The sequence below is a fragment of the Netta rufina genome (assembly GCF_964035555.1).
Source record: "Netta rufina genome assembly, chromosome: 2".
In the NCBI taxonomy this organism is placed as follows: Eukaryota; Metazoa; Chordata; class Aves; order Anseriformes; family Anatidae; genus Netta; species Netta rufina.
In genome coordinates, this window is record NC_140124.1 from 91855280 (window position 1) to 91871569 (window position 16290).

Sequence of the window (16290 nt, forward strand, 5' to 3'; positions counted from 1 at the left end):
CTGTTCATACAAAGGGGGAAGCATCTTAAGGGCACTTTTTTCCTCTGGAACACCACGACAGACTTTGTTACTTGAGTAAGCAAGTGCATGCAAACATGAAACTGTACCTGTTTCAAAGTCTTACATCCTAAGCACTTTCTACTTGTCCTCACTCTCCTCCCAATCTTACATCTTCATAACCCATCGGAGCTTCTTTGCTATAACACTGAACTGTCAAATTAAACTGTCCTGACAGACAAGTTTTTTCTTCTAAGCTAGAATTCCCTTGGCTGTGAGTACAACCCAAATTCTTCAAGGCAAGTTTGTAAGGGACACGGTAACAGAAATTGCAAGGTTCAGCCTTAAGCAGAGTCCATAGCCCTAAGGCTATATTTGTATAATACATACCTCAAGTATTTATTACCCGAAAAAAGCATCAGAAGGTGAATTGCAAGAGCACTAGAAATGAGAAAGCATCCAAATTAACCTAAAATTGATAGGAGGAGAATTCAGAGAGAATAGCATATTCCTTCCGGGACACTGGCGTTCCCCACATTGCAAAATTTCATACCTACCTCAAATTGAAATTCATAGTCCATAACCCTCTCACAGTAGGAAGCAGAGGGAAGGAAGATACATTGGATGGAAGAACATTGATGCTACAACTTTCTCTGGAGGGGTTTATGTCAAAAAAAAAAAAAAAAAAAAAATTATTCTTCCTCCCCAAAGTGGCTGAAAAAGTCTCCAGCAACCTGACTCAGAGCACAGGTTGCACAATGCAGTTACACTGGGCACTTTAGCTCTTAATCTCTCTACTTACCTTTCCCTAAATACTGAAACAATCTCAACCTTTCTCCCACTCCTCAAGTCTTCTGACTTTTTCCCAGCCTTCCAATGACTGTTGAAAACTCGCATCACAGGTTCACAACGCTCCTCACCAAGTGCTTTTAATACTTCCAGGCTCAAGTTACTTCAAGTTACTCAATCCATCAAAATGTTTCCTGTCAGCAGTTGCTGTTTAACATACTAACTTGCTACCAATTAAGTAGAAAATATTTTACCATCATAATATATTGCACTATTTCTCTTAATACTTCCCATTACAGAAACAGCTCTATGCAATATTTCTACCCTTCATGCAGTAGAGACCATTCATTTTAGCAATAACATAGATTTAATGCTCTCTGTTTTATCTATTCCTTAAATATGTGCTCAAGTATTTTTTTCCCCACTTACTTGTCCTTGTAGCAGCAAGGACGTTTCCAGTACAGACTGCCATCTTTTCTTCAACTTTCCAGATTTACCATGTACTAAATACATACTAGTTGCAGCTTTGATTTCCATTGCCTTCTTAACTGGACAACATTTTAAAATGAAATAGTGATTTCTAAATAGTATTTGCAGCTGTTTACAGCCTTCAGAAACAGCACCTACTGCTTAAAAATGATGACTTAGCATGTATTTACAGGGGAAGGCAAACATTGGCTCAGAAATTTGCAAGCATTACCCTTTACAGATTTCTTTACGAATTATCATAATAAAATGGCTCTCATTATAACATTGCAAATTCAACATGCAAGCCTGGAGGAGAAAAAAAAAACACACATGTGTGGGCTTGAGAGAGCAGTCACTGGGCAAAAGTCAGCCCTGCACAACACACCAAAATCAGGGCTAGACAGTACTTCAGTAGCATTATGGAGTGAAAGATAAGCCTAAATAAAGAACAGGAAATACAAATGTACTGAGCAAATTACTCATCTATTATCTAATCAATAACTCTGACTCCTCTTGGTTTTGTAGTTATAAATTCATAACTGCATTAAAATATCAGCAAGCTCTCAAAATAGATTACATATTATACGTAACCAGATTAGATGTAGAAATTTTGGAATGTACTTCTGCTCTCCAAAGCCTAAAATCTCTAATCTGTACATCTTGCTAGGCACTGCCATAAAATGCACTTGCCCTGTGCCAATAAGTGTCTATCAGGACACAGAACAACTGGGATGAGGAACAAGGTTGGATATGTTGAAGATTACTACAAAATAAAGGTACTGGAGACAAGCATGAATTTTGCAACTATCCAGACAGTTTATTATAAAATAGTCTGCAACACAGCAGCAAAGAACAGTTCTTCAGGAACAATACTCAATAAACAAAGTCAATCTGTTTTTACAGACAACTTAAAGATATCTTCATCAAAAAGATGGAAATTACTGAAGGAAACCAAGACGCATTCACAGGCTGTATTTCAACCAGCCTATGAGCTTACAGGAAAACCCAAACACAAAGAAATTAGCAAAATAATCTACTCTTTTAAAGCTGTTGTCTGGTATCTGAGAAAAACACAAAGTTTCCCAGTAAACTTGCTTTCAGTCCACTCTACCAAAATAAACTACAGCAAAGTCATCTAAAAACACAGCATTTACTTTTAAACCTGGAAGGATTATGAAATAAACCTTTATCAGTCCAGGATAGATTTGAAATCTTGACAAATAGATGGTTCTGTCACTGTCTTCAGTAGTGCCTTAGTATCCTTTGGGATCTTCCGGAATAGCTGCGTCATACCTACGAGAAGGGCAGAAATAATACATTACTAATGCAGGTAACTAACAGTTTTTTTCTTAGGCAAAATGTTAGTAAGTCATGAAATGAATACTAACTCAATCCAATAGAAAAGTTGGAATACAAGGATAAAAAGGCCATAGTAAAATGTGCTCTTCTTCTTCTGCCCTTAAACAAGGCAGATAACTGCTAGTAAATAAAAAGGTTAAAAATCATTCATTAAAACATTAACAAACTATGGAAAACCAAGAAGTAAATTCCTCCTAGTATGTCCTTAGAACACTTGCTTGTATCTAATAATTTTATTTTATTTTATTTTGAAAAGTACAAGACCAATTACTCAACAACTATATCCACAAAAAATATCTTTCATCAAAGAAGTGTTAGTCTGAAAGACCCTATTTTAAACAATGCTCAGGACAAAGGACAGGTCATTATCTAGCTGTTAATGTGTATCTACAGGAGGAAGGTATTCCCAAACTGTTTTTTTTTTTTTTCCCTGTACTTTCAGATACAGCATGAAAGTAGCCTATGTTTTGAACTAACATATATAAAAAGAGGAAAAAAACAAATAAAATCATGGAGAAAGCACCTGTTCCTCTAACAGTGACCACAGAGATTCTCCCCCTACGTTCCCTTGTAAGACCAGATATGTTAACTGGGAAGCCGCACTTAAGGTGGAAGATTTTGGAGACTAAACAAGGCTTTTAAATCAGGAACAAATTTTTTACAACAGTACATAGCAGTTTTGAAATAGAGAAGATCATTGAAGTCTACAGTCAATAGAAGTAAAGACAATAAAAAAAGACTTTTTAAAGATTAGAAAGAACATACAAAATCCTAGCAACCTAGCAATCCTGGTTTAGGTCCGTTACCTAAACGGTTGGTGAAATTGTCAATGGTGCAGAAAGGCAGAAGTGCTCAATAAACATTTGCTCTGTATTTAGAAAGGAGATAGATTACGTATTCCTATCTTATCATGAAAAGAAAAGACTCTTGCTCCTTTCCCAACTGGTAATAATAGGAGGGATGTTAAACAGTAACTATGTTTTAAGTGCTTAACTCTGAAGAATGACGACAACTTGTACTGATAAGTCACTGATGTTGATAATTAACAGGTTTTGGAACCCGGGGAAGAACCTCCTCCCAAAAACCCGTAAGCTCAATATTGATTGCCAAGGAGAATAATGGAAATGCATGTGCAGGGACACAAGTAAAAAATTAAGTGTATATCAATTTCCATCAATTGACACGGTCTCACAGGTGCTGTATGTTTTATAAGGCTGATACAACTCCAAAAATGTCATCAAAATATGTAGTTGTTCAGTCAACACAGGTGCTATTACCAGCCTTAGTTATCTCCGTGCTGAGATCTGTGCCAAACAGAGATACTGAGCTAGCTTCACCTTAGAGGAAGGCACCTGAGAACCAGTGATTGTGCTGTCACGGCTCCTCTGAAATCCACACATGCTGCCTGCTTTCCAGAAGTAAGACAAAACTTTAAAACATGGTGTTTAAAATTAGCTCTAGTATTTCTATACTATGCTCGGCTCCAAATGTCTTTACAGCCTGGTGTTCTGATCACAACTACAACGTTACGCAGAAATAAGTCTGATGTAGGCAAAACAAAACTAACCTGTGAGACTGGAGCAGAAAGCTACCTATCAATGTCTTTTCAAGTGTTTTTTTAGTGGGTTCCAAGACATTCAGTATCTTAATAAACTCATTTGGAAGAGTATAGAAATATAAACAACATGTACACTCAGGTGAGTGAAAAATAAGCCTTTAACCTATGATCAGAGTTCTCAGAGACAAAGAGATAAAGATGTACATTCACATCAAGATTAAGCTATGCCTTATCACCACAGATCACAAGGCATCTTTGTACACCTTTGCAGTACCAACACGCTGATGCCTCACCTACTGCTCATCGTCGGGTGCCTTCTCAATTATTTAAAAAAAAAAAAAAAGTTTGAAACCTCAACCAGCTCTTCAAGAACGGGAGAAGGAAGGTGGGAAGCAAATAAATGCCTGGTCAAAGCACCACTCAATTTGCAGTCACTGGTACGGAAGTATTCAAGCTGCATGACAAGCTGACCCCCAAACAGTAGCCCTCCTGCCCAGTTACCTGGTAGCTCTTCTGGGGGCTTTTCAAATAAACAGCAACTACAGAAGTGTTTCACCAAGCAGTGTACGAACCCTTGCTGCTTAGAAGGTGGAACAGGGCTACTGGAAGAACAGGCAAGACCCCAGGGGGCTATAAGCAAAGGGAGACTTCTCAGAGTTGGCAGATAAGTTACCTGGGCCCCAGTGATCTGCTGACTGATCACAACAAGTTTCCATCTTACAAGTTTCATAGTAAAACCAGCTCACAACCCACTATCTGTTTAGGTAGCTATTTGGAAAAAATCTCTGAACCCTTTCAGCACAGTCTTTCAGCAGCATACTTAAAGTCTGATATTTCCAAAAGAAACTGTGCCTTGTAGCTACAGAGCTGTTTTGACATTAAGGATGTGAAAAACAGGTTCAGCCTTGGAGAATGTCAGGTTTATGGAAGAACAGGTGGAAATTACTCTTAAGAATGCCACCCCTAGCTTTCCACTTGCCTTTGAACCTTTCCTGCTCCGCCTCCACAACACTCAGCAAGTGCATTAAACAGCTCTCTCCAGGAATTTAAGAAACAAGGTCATTCAATTTCTGCAAGGGCAATTCTCACTGCCAGAGGACTGATGGTGATAGATGGTGAGCTTTCCCTTCTTAGGTTAGAACTGCTCCAAACAGAGTGCAGAGGACATATCCATAGCTGCCAGGAACAGTCCCAGCCATCAGCTCGTTTCCTGTGAATGATCCAGTTTCTTTGTCACACTGTTCCACCAAAACCAAGCCTGTGTGCATTCAGGCTTTCCCACAGGCCTTTGGTATAGGAAGGAAATGCCTAAGCAATGTCTCAGAGTGAGAATTATAGTCAGTGCTGAGATGGCCTGTAGCAGTGGCTATACCTGCAGTACTGACCGCTTCACAAAAAGCTTCTGATGTTCACTTTTAATATCTTAGAATTGAAAGTCGCATTATTTCTGTGGCTCACCTGGGTACAGGCTACAGAACTAGTCAAGGAGATGGAGTTGCTCAGAGGCCAGGCACACAGACAACTTCTTTCACCATGTAAAAGGGTCAGAGATTTGCCAGTGCTATGACCATGTGACAGAGCACAGCAAGTGCTTCTGTTTTAAAGCATCCCCAGTGACCTTTTTAGGGGTAAGAGTTTACATCATGACAGTAAATTTTGTTGGAGTTCATCTACATTTAAAAAAAAATAAATCTGAACCTTTGTATTTCATTTAATTAAGCCTGCTGAAAATAAGATCTACCCAGTAGTATTAAGGTTTTTGAACTGTACAAACTCGATGGGCACCAAGTAACAGCAGCTGCCCCTTAAGGCTCTAGAACATCATAACAAAAACATACCAAAATAACTTGCCTATTTAAATGTAACAGATTTCATTAAGATCAGCAAGCTTGTTACTTGTGCATTTTAGAACAACATTTTGCTATAAGAAAACTTAAAAATCCATTAGATCACAAGTTTTAGTACAATTAACCAACCACATTTAAACTGTAAAAGCAACTGAATACTTACAGAACTTCAGGGGCTTAAGCAAGCATTTGTAAACAACTTTGTGGTTTGACAGTTTGACAGTGAAGGCATGATAGCAGAGCCACTCTGCTGCCTCAGAAGGGAACATGCCAGATGCACCTCTGTTACCTAAAGTAAACCCTAGAGACAGAACAGGAAGATACTGAAAATTATGTGTATTCAGAAATATGTCTGACCCTCCCCCTTCTTTCTATAAAAAGAAAGTTTTGTTATCATAGAATCATAGAATCATAGAATATCCTGAGTTGGAAGGGACCCTTAAGGATGATCAAGTCCAACTCTTGACACCGCACAGGTCTACCCAAAAGTTCAGACCATGTGACTAAGTGCACAGTCCAATCTCTTCTTAAATTCAGACAGGCTCGGTGCAGTGACCACTTCCCTGGGGAGCCTGTTCCAGTGTGCAACCACCCTCTCTGTGAAGAACCCCCTCCTGATGTCAAGCCTAAATTTCCTCTGCCTCAGCTTAACCCCGTTCCCGCGGGTCCTGTCCCTGGTGTTAATGGAGAAAAGGTCTCCTGCCTCTCGACACCCCCTTATGAGGAAGTTGTAGACTGTGATGAGGTCTCCCCTCAGCCTCCTCTTCTCCAGGCTGAACAGGCCCAGTGACCTCAGCCGTTCCTTGTACGTCTTCCCCTCAAGGCCTTTCACCATCTTCGTAGCCCTCCTCTGGACACTTTCCAACAGTTTCATGTCCTTTTTATACTGTGGTGCCCAGAACTGCACACAGTACTCGAGGTGAGGCTGCACCAGCGCAGAGTAGAGCGGGACAATCACCTCCCTTGACCTACTAGCGATGCCGTGCTTGATGCACCCCAGGACACGGTTGGCCCCCCTGGCTGCCAGGGCACACTGCTGGCTCATATTCAACTTGCTGTCTACCACGACCCCCAGATCCCTCTCTTCTAGGCTGCTCTCCAGCGTCTCATCGCCCAGTCTGTACGTGCAGCCAGGGTTTCCCCGTCCCAGGTGCAGGACCCGGCACTTGCTCTTATTGAACTTCATGCGGTTGGTGATCGCCCAGCTCTCCAACCTGTCCAGATCCCTCTGTAAGGCCTTTACGCCCTCATTTGAGTCCACAACTCCTCCAAGTTTGGTGTCATCAGCAAACTTGCTCAAAATACCCTCTATTCCTACATCCAGATCGTTTATAAAAATATTGAAAAGTACCGGCCCTAAAATGGAGCCTTGAGGGACCCCACTGGTGACCGCCCGCCAGCCTGATGCAGCCCCATTTACCATAACCCTTTGGGCCCTGCCCGTTAGCCAATTGCTCACCCATCGTATGATGTTTTTATTTTATTGTTGTTGTTGTTTGTTTATTTACTAAAAGCCTATGCAGTCAATGAAGTGTGCTAGGTCAGCAGAGGACTAAAAACTGAAAGAATTTAGTATCTTTAGAAAATGGAGTTAAAAAAAAAAATGTTTTGTGATCCCTATTATGCACTATATATTTTTCACTATTGATCTTTATCTCAGAATGAAATGATCAGGATACACATTCAAGGCTATCTATTTATCTTTAAAAAAAAAAAAAAAAAAAAGCTACTTCATTGCAATTAACATACTGTACCTGGATTTTTAGCTTTTAGCATAGAATAGCAGCATGATGCATTCTCAGCGATGACTCTGAGGAAGAAATCAGGATTGTTCCTAACTTTCTGGTTGAATGGAAGTTGAATAACACAGGCATGGAACCTGTTTGCAAAAACAGCCTGTTTAATCACAAGTCATTTCCAATTTCAAATGAAATTATGACCATGTACCTTAGGCACTATACAACATTTAAAAGCACCAAATGGCCTTTAGCCAAATCAACATTGTTAGCATATGGAACATCTCCTATATACAAATCCCTGGAGTGTCACATACTTAAGATGTTTGTTTGTAAATTCTGTGCTGAAACAAGAGGTTAAGTCACCTCTTTCAGTAACAGAATTAATCTTCTCAACACAACGATTGTCTTATGTGGAGGAAAAGTTAAACTCACATCCTCACCAGTTCCATTACCACAAACCACTCTGCCAGAGAACACACACACAATTTGAGAGAGGAAGGGGAGGAAGGAAAAACAAAACCACCACCACCAAATCCTGTTCTTCAGGAAAACAGACTTCCAAATGATTTAGTGTACCACAGATCAGGATACTCATGCTTGTCTATTTTGAAACTAATTCTAGGGAAATTAATTGTATTGTATGCTCCCTTACACCTTAGTTCGGACATATTTTAAAAACTGTTGGCTTTACATGGATTATTTTGAATAAATACAACACCTTTTTTTTGTAATTACTCAATGTATATACTCAGGTAATTTATTAAATTAACACAGCAAAAGCATAACTACTTCAAGAAATCCTAAAATGCTTAGGATTTGAAGTGTTTACTTATAAATATTTAAAGGATGAACTGCACTGTGCCACACTGTTAGAATGGCAGACGGTTTTGTAAACATATACTAAGGTAAAGACCTTTGTTAGTGTGTCACTGTAACAGCAAACAGAATTAACTTTAGTTAATCACGTGCAACAACTTAGAAAATCTTAAATCAGTCAAAACAGAAGTGTTAGAAAGATTTTAAGGTGTCGCTGCTGTGCTAGATAAGCCCACTTCTTGGACATAGGAATGATACAGATGGGGTGATGCAGACCAAGCTGACTTTAAGAACAAAACTAAAGTGTCACTTCCTAACAAGTACAAGCCTAGCAAAAGAGCAACATGATGTTTGTGAAGAGGGAAACAGCTCTTCTTTTTTTTTGGTGTGCTAAAACAATGAACAATAATTCTTAATGGACTAACTCTTCAGTCACAAATCAGAGGAAACAAGAAACTGACTTTTTCATTGTTTGTCATTCAGAAGCTGATAACAGGCTTAAACTCAATCAGAAAACAGTACAAACACAAGCCTATTACCTCCTGTTGTCACCAACATGGTTGTGTTTAAGCAGAAAAAAAAAAAAAAAAAAAAAGACTTAGAGCATAACAATCCCATGGCAACAACATAAGCATCCACCAGAAAGAGTCTAAATAAAGGGATTTAAGACCTGTGAAGCAGGGCACTACTTGATCTTTATGCTACTTTTTAGTCCAGGGATTCTCCTATCTCAGTTGGAGCAGCCACTGAAAAGTTCTTGACACACAGAGATGACTGTTTTCTCCCAACCTGCTTATCAATTGTGATTTCTTTCCCTTCATCCTAGTTCAAAGCATTCATTTCCTCTGCCAGTCAAGAAAAGCTCACAAAAGCCAACAACATTTTTATCAGCTAAGAAGTAATTAAGGCATTATCAACATCTAAGAAACTGCAATTAACTTGTAAGGACGAAACTTCACTTAAGGCAGAGCTATATAGGTCGAAGTTCAGCATGATTTTCACAGATAAGAAGTTCTAAATATAAATTGGTTTATAAGTAATATGGCTTCTTATCATCTTCCTGGGGCAAAACAAACTGTTCTTCTTGAGATCAGCTGTAAGTATCCTGGGACACTGAAAACTCATTTAGTGAAATGTCACTTAAACACGCATACAAATATAATCCTCTACCTGAATCTTATATTATGTAAGAACAGTCCTGAGACAAGAATAATGTGACTTACTACTAAATTTACCACAGCACATTTTCATGGCATACATTTTGCTAGTCCATAGCTCCTCTATGTGTCAGGAGGGTGTCAAGAAACATTCACAAAACACAGCCACCTACCTGTAAGCCTGAAGTAAAAATATCTTGTAGACGTTAATGAAAACTGTTTTAAGGCTATTGATCTAGAACAGAACAGAAATAGAGCCATGGGAATATTTTTGTGTTACCGTATTATTTGTTCAATAGCAAAAGATGACAGAAATCTAGAGGAAAACATTTTATGCAATACACTTCCATAACGTTTATGATATACCTAAGCAACAACAACCTCAGAACAGAGGCCTCAGTTCTGGAAAGTGTTGAGACCCCATATGTTAGTTGATTCCAAGACTTCCAAATTACGTGTATAATGTTTTAAAATCAACTCTTGGGTCAGAACTCAAAGCACTTTAATGGTCTTTATCACTGATGAAAATATTTCCAAACATTCACTTCCATAGTCCCACCTGTAAATCGAGAAACAAGCCATGGCATTTCAGTTTAAGGACTGCAAGCAATTTGTGTTTCATGTTTTTCCCAGCTGTTCTGTTTGAATTGAAGGAAAGACTTGATCTGATAGAAGTACACGAATAGCTAGAAAAAAAAAAGAAAATAATTAGACTCCATAGGCTAACAGACTAAATTAAATTCTGTAAAATGAGGCTCATTTAACTTTTCATCTTACAGGAATTGTCAGGTAATCAATGAGCCAACCGCAAAAGGATGACTATAACAAAATCCAAACTAGAAACAGACTGGACATTGTGGCAATAAGTCTGTTATCTAGGGAATTACTTCAGTGAAGAAAAAGTTGCCTTGTTATTTAAAATAAAAATCAATTAAGGGTCGTGGGTTGTTTGTTAAACTGGTTTTATTTCTAAAAGATATGGTCTACCCAGACCATTATTACTGACTACAGCAATAACCAGGTAATACTTGGTGATCCATGAAATACCAGAGTTTAGGCTGGAAGCTGGCTCAGTTTACCTTTGCCCAACAACCTGTGTTCCGCTTACTTATGTTGAGCTTATCAAAACCAAGGAGACCTTTCTAAGAAACAGCTCTTCAGTATCCTGTTACTTTTTGGAAGACTACTGAAGAACTTCACCACTTGGGCAATGAAAAACGTTCTCTTAATTCCTCACTTAAGCATATTTATGAGCTGTTTATATTAAAAATGGTCAACATCATAACAATATTATCATTCAGTTTAAGCAGCTCTTTACTACTGTCCATCTTTAAGAAATGTCTAATACTAGCAGTCTGTGAAAATGGTCTACAGAGCTCTTCAGCAGAAAACATTCAGAATTTCTTAGAAACCATGTAGTCACCATATGGTATATGACTTCTGTCCACTAGAGACCTGCATCGCATTCGATGAAGTTACTTTTTACAAGCATTCCACCAGGATGGAATGAAAAAAATAACAGGCTGTACAGCAAAATAAAACACTTAAGCTGTTGTATAAGAAACAGAATTGTAAAATTTATTTTGCAGTGAATTCAACTACACTACTCACAAGACACCCCCGTATTTCTTGCACTGATACTGGAATATACAACTATTTACCTGGAGTAATCGCAGTAAACCTCAAGTGTCTGTGTATCCAATAATAAGCCACACCATGGGATCAAACGACAGTTTGGCAGCTGTTTAAATTCGGAACATTCTGGGATATCGTCAACAGAAAAATTCACCACTGTCTTTTTGGGGTTTATCAAAAATCCATACTCAGGAATGCCCGTTGCTAGAGTCCTAAAACAAACACAAACAGTTAGCCTAAGCCTTGACAAAGAAAAAAACAACAAAGAAAACCAAAAAATCCACAAACAACCCCCCCCCCCAGTATGACGCAAACAATCTTGCATGAAAGGACAGAAAGCCAAGAATAAAGAGAAACACGACCAGCTCTTTAGGTTAATGAACATAGCTAGAAATATTTACCTCCAGTAACTTCAGTTTTGTATAAGTAAACAAAGAGCTTAAGCATATGGGTATAATGGATAATAAAAGCTTGTACAGGTTAATGCAAACGAAAAACTTAAGCTGTTACATATTTGGGACAACCACACTCACAGAAACCATTGACGTTAAAACTATTAGAATACACGTAAAGACAGATAAAGAGTTAATTGCTTCTGAAAATACACAAAACCAAGGAGAATCCAGATAACTGGAACCTCATCTGATGAAAAAATCTTGATCTTTCTCCACAAGGTTTTGCCCAAGTATCTCTATTGCCAGGAGGCCTGCTGATCACCTATCATATTTTGGGTCAGCAGTGTCATCTCATGGACAAGCAGCAGTTTGTCTTACTTGGTGATTTATTCATGCGCAGGCTTCATGCTTTTACAAGGAGAGAGGAAGAGATGGGCTCTTATTGTAGCGGAGTAGTAGATTTCCCCAGTTCTAACACTACATTAGAAAAACTGCTATTATTTCCTTTGTGGCAGAGAGCTCATAGGACCTGTGAGCAGCTCCAGGAAGAAGTTCTCTCACAGAAGAGGCTGCTTGTCCACGGAAAACCAACAAAGTTGCTGCAGGAGCTGACACAGAACAAAGACACTGATAACTTCAAAGGGCAAGGCAGAGAACATCTGCAATGCTAATGTGAGTTGCATTATGTTGAAAAGCCGTTCTAGAGATTAATAGCTTGAGGCATTCCCCGTGTATTAGTTCTATTATTTCCAGGACTGTAGATCCACACATACCTAGAAGTTTCCTTTTGTTCTGAAGAGGAACAAAGGACAAATGAAGTCTTCAAAGCACACTGTTTCACTGTTTAATGCTATTAGTGCTTCAAATTATACTTGATTGATTTCCCCATCGCCTTACAGGTGATCACAAAGCTGCATCCTTCCGACTATGAAAAGCAGGAAGCAACTGACTGCACTGCAGATGCTAAGATTTTCTGAAGTTCCTTCAGTCAGCAGCTAGGTCCAGAATTAAAATCCCAGTAGAAATCTCCAACCATTTGAACTGCAATAGGTTTTTAGTTAAATCAAAAAAAAAAAAAAAAAAGACCAAAAATATACCTATATGTACAGGCATGTATAAAGGAGATCAAAGTGAACGACCCGTAAGATGTTAATGCTTATTACTTTAAAGAATGTCATTAATAGCATACCTTAGAAAAGTTCTTGCATGCGTTAAATGTGGTGTAACCAGCAAAAAGTCATCAATGAGACGGATCAGGACTCTGTAAGCAAGAAGAAAATGACATTAAAGTTTTGGATATGTAATCCTTCCAAATCTGTCATACTCTTCAGAGAAATTATTTGCCCATTTTAATTCATACGAACATAAACGTTAATATAATTTCCAAAAGCAGACCTTATAAAGAAATTCTCAGTTTTGCTCCTTCCCTAAAAAAAAATATATATATATATGTATGTGTATATATATATATATATATACACACATACATATATATATATATATATACACATATATATATATATATATATATATATATATATAAAGAAAGCAAAGGGGCAAGCTACATGAAACATGACAGGAATTTCCAGCACACAGATTGGATTGGATGTACTAAGAGCCACACAGGGGCTTCTAACAAGGTGCCTTTATACCATTCCTAAATGCTGTGCTCTTTATAAGTCTCCCCCCCACAGATCTAGGAAAACTTTTTTCACTTCTTTCCTTTCCAATCTTATGAATAAACACAGAAATCCCCCCACAAAACAGCGGCAGTTACACTGAAGCAGCACAGATCTTTATGTGCACCACACTCCTGATGGAGCTGGAAATCCTTGAAATTCAAAATTAAACTTGAGAGAAAATGTCTAGCATATATACACACACTGTACATTATGCACTACTATAAAAGAGCATACAAAGAGCATCCAAATCTTCCTACCCATCCTTCTGTACCCCACTGAATAATTTGTTTTCCATGTCTCCATAGCACAAGCTGCAAAGCAAGGTTGACAAAAGGGAGCCTTGTGGAATTCCAGAGCACTGTAAGTAGTAACTACAAAAGAATAAAAGAAAAAAAAAAAAAAAAAAAAAAGCAATCAGAACATGCAACAAGAAGATTTCAATAGCCGTTAAACATTATTTTTTTTTCAAGTATAACGTATATTTCAATAATAAATATTCTGAAAGCTTGCTAGTTAACCTGACCTAAATTTTTTTTTTCTTTCCCCTAAGAATCTAGATATGGCTCTAAAAGTCAAGTTTAGCAGTAGGAAAACAAACAAAAAAAAACAACTAAAGCACATTTTTCTTTCTTATTAACAAAGTCCAGTAGACAACTGTCATTAAATAAAAGGAATTTACAACTGATCTCAAACCACAAAGCCTTTTCTCCTTCATAAAAAGAAGCTGTGGTGGCACACCTCATCTAAGCTTTTTAACTCTTTTTGTCATTGCTTGTTTTGAAGCTATGCAAGAATTCTTGTACAAGAAAAGTAAAGTACACAAAAAATCTTTCAAACTATATTTTTAATTATCATCCAAACAGCTCTTAGTAAGTACTCACTAAAAATCTATAGACTGAAGCTCAGTGTACACCTACAACAGGAATTAAGTTCTGGTAGATTTTGATATGGAGAAGTTCTAGCTTTTCTTACAAGCAATAGACATCTCCATTGAATTTAAAAATAAATGTTTATCACTATCAAAGCTTGCTAAGTTTTCTTTAAAAAGTTCTTTCAGCCACAGAAATCAGAATAAGAATGTTTAAACTATATGATATAATTAAAGTCAGGCTGTTTGAGGTGCTTATTCTTGGCTTATACCAGCATAGCATGATCTGGCCATGGAAAAGATTCTTTGCGTGCGTGTGTGTATACATGTAATGTATATGTATATGTGTGTGTGTATATATATGTATTGTATTTTATAAATAAATCTCTTTACTTTTAGGAAAATTCCTGATGGCTTAGCCCAATAAAGCATATGAATTTGTTACCTGCATCCCAGCTAGTTTTTTGACCTTTACTGTACAAAACATTTATCTCCTCATTTAACTTGTCAGGCAGTTAATGCTAGAAAAATTAACGCTAGAAAAATTTACAAATGCTCTTCTATTTGCATCCTTGAAACCTTTTTTCCCCCTTCCCTCTATCCTGAGAGTTTAACTATTCTAAAGTTCGTCTTTCAAAAGGAAGAAGCTATTCATCCTAATATATCTTACTCTGAGTTTAGAAATAAAAATATTAGTACTTGGTTTCAAGACTTGGTACACATTTGCCACCTAGAGGCAAAATGTAAATAGCAGATCAGCATTTCTAGGAACACCAGAAACCTGTATTACATCCCCCCTCTGTAATAACACCCAACTCCTAATTTGGATTGATGTTTTAGTTCTTGTTGTTCTTACCTTGTATTTTTATTGCAACTTGCCAAATAGCAAGGCCATGCAGAAAAGGTTTTATTTTGCACTACAGGGAAAGGACTAACAATGCTTTTGCATGATTGCTTGGATGTTCCCTTCCTTCTGGTCACCTCTGTGGATCTCAACTTTTTTTTAAGAAGTATTTTTCTTTTGAACTATATCTGCAGTTTTAAATGAAGGTTATGGATCAACAGAATGACGCATTCTTTGTACAATAACATCATCCACGTGGGAAAGACAAATTTTATTCAAATATAAGTGAGTCCAAACCCTTCCTGCTTTTATAAAGCTAAAATTAAATTGATAAATAGATATCAAATTAACACGAAATAAAAATCTTTAAAAGACAGCTATTAAAAATTCCCTGACTCAGTTAAAGGTATCCCATTTAGCAGAAAAACAACAACTACAACACCACTTACTCTTTAAACTATTTTTTTCTTACCTGCGCTCAATTTCCAGGATGTTATTATTTAGCATTTGAAGAAAAAAATTAAATAGACTGGCACTTGTCTCATTGAAAGTTAAGCTCTAGAAATGGGACAAAACAAAACAAGATTTGTACTTTAGAAATGTGCTGAAACTAAAAACATAGTATAAACTGAAAAGATGCATATTAACCTTCCTGAAAAGTTAGGCTGTAATAGTCTAGTTAAAATCTCTAGGGTAAGAAACAAAGCAAACACCTAAAATAAAAATCTGAATATACACCCTAAAAAGCCACTCACATCCAACAGATGAACAATGGAGGTTTTAGTTGTTTTTTTTTTTTTTTTTTTTTTTTTTTTTTTAGGAGAAAAGCAGTTTTGATTGGTGTTACTTGGGAAGTAGTCAAATATAACATCTAAAACACTTTTTAAAGTGTTTATTATTGTACTGTATTACAGCAATATATACCTCCCTCTTTTAGTCACTTCCTATCCAGAGGATCATTCTTTTAACTGCCCTGTTCTTTTTGATTCCACAACTACTGATAAACTCACTTGCCAGTTCTGCTGCAAAATAAATCCTTTGCCCAACATTAGCAATGATCCATGCATGACAGCCAACTCAGTATTTATGAAGCCTTCTGTGTTAAAAACATGTAATAAAAGCTTCATTTAGAGCAC

The 16290-nt window shown here is 37.4% G+C and overlaps 1 protein-coding gene across 1 annotated transcript in view; it reads right to left on the minus strand.

The window, feature by feature from the left end:
* Nucleotides 1–2443: 2443 nt before the first annotated feature.
* The window catches only part of TERT (telomerase reverse transcriptase), a gene marked incomplete at both ends in the record, with an annotated part of 29973 nt that continues 16126 nt past the window's right edge, over nucleotides 2444–16290 (minus strand). The window contains 9 exons of the mRNA XM_084281651.1: nucleotides 2444–2547; nucleotides 6182–6319; nucleotides 7773–7897; nucleotides 9904–9965; nucleotides 10290–10416; nucleotides 11392–11577; nucleotides 12950–13021; nucleotides 13700–13813; nucleotides 15627–15712. Coding sequence (XP_084137777.1) covers nucleotides 2444–2547; nucleotides 6182–6319; nucleotides 7773–7897; nucleotides 9904–9965; nucleotides 10290–10416; nucleotides 11392–11577; nucleotides 12950–13021; nucleotides 13700–13813; nucleotides 15627–15712 — 1014 coding nt within the window. The remainder of the gene's footprint in view (nucleotides 2548–6181; nucleotides 6320–7772; nucleotides 7898–9903; nucleotides 9966–10289; nucleotides 10417–11391; nucleotides 11578–12949; nucleotides 13022–13699; nucleotides 13814–15626; nucleotides 15713–16290) is intronic.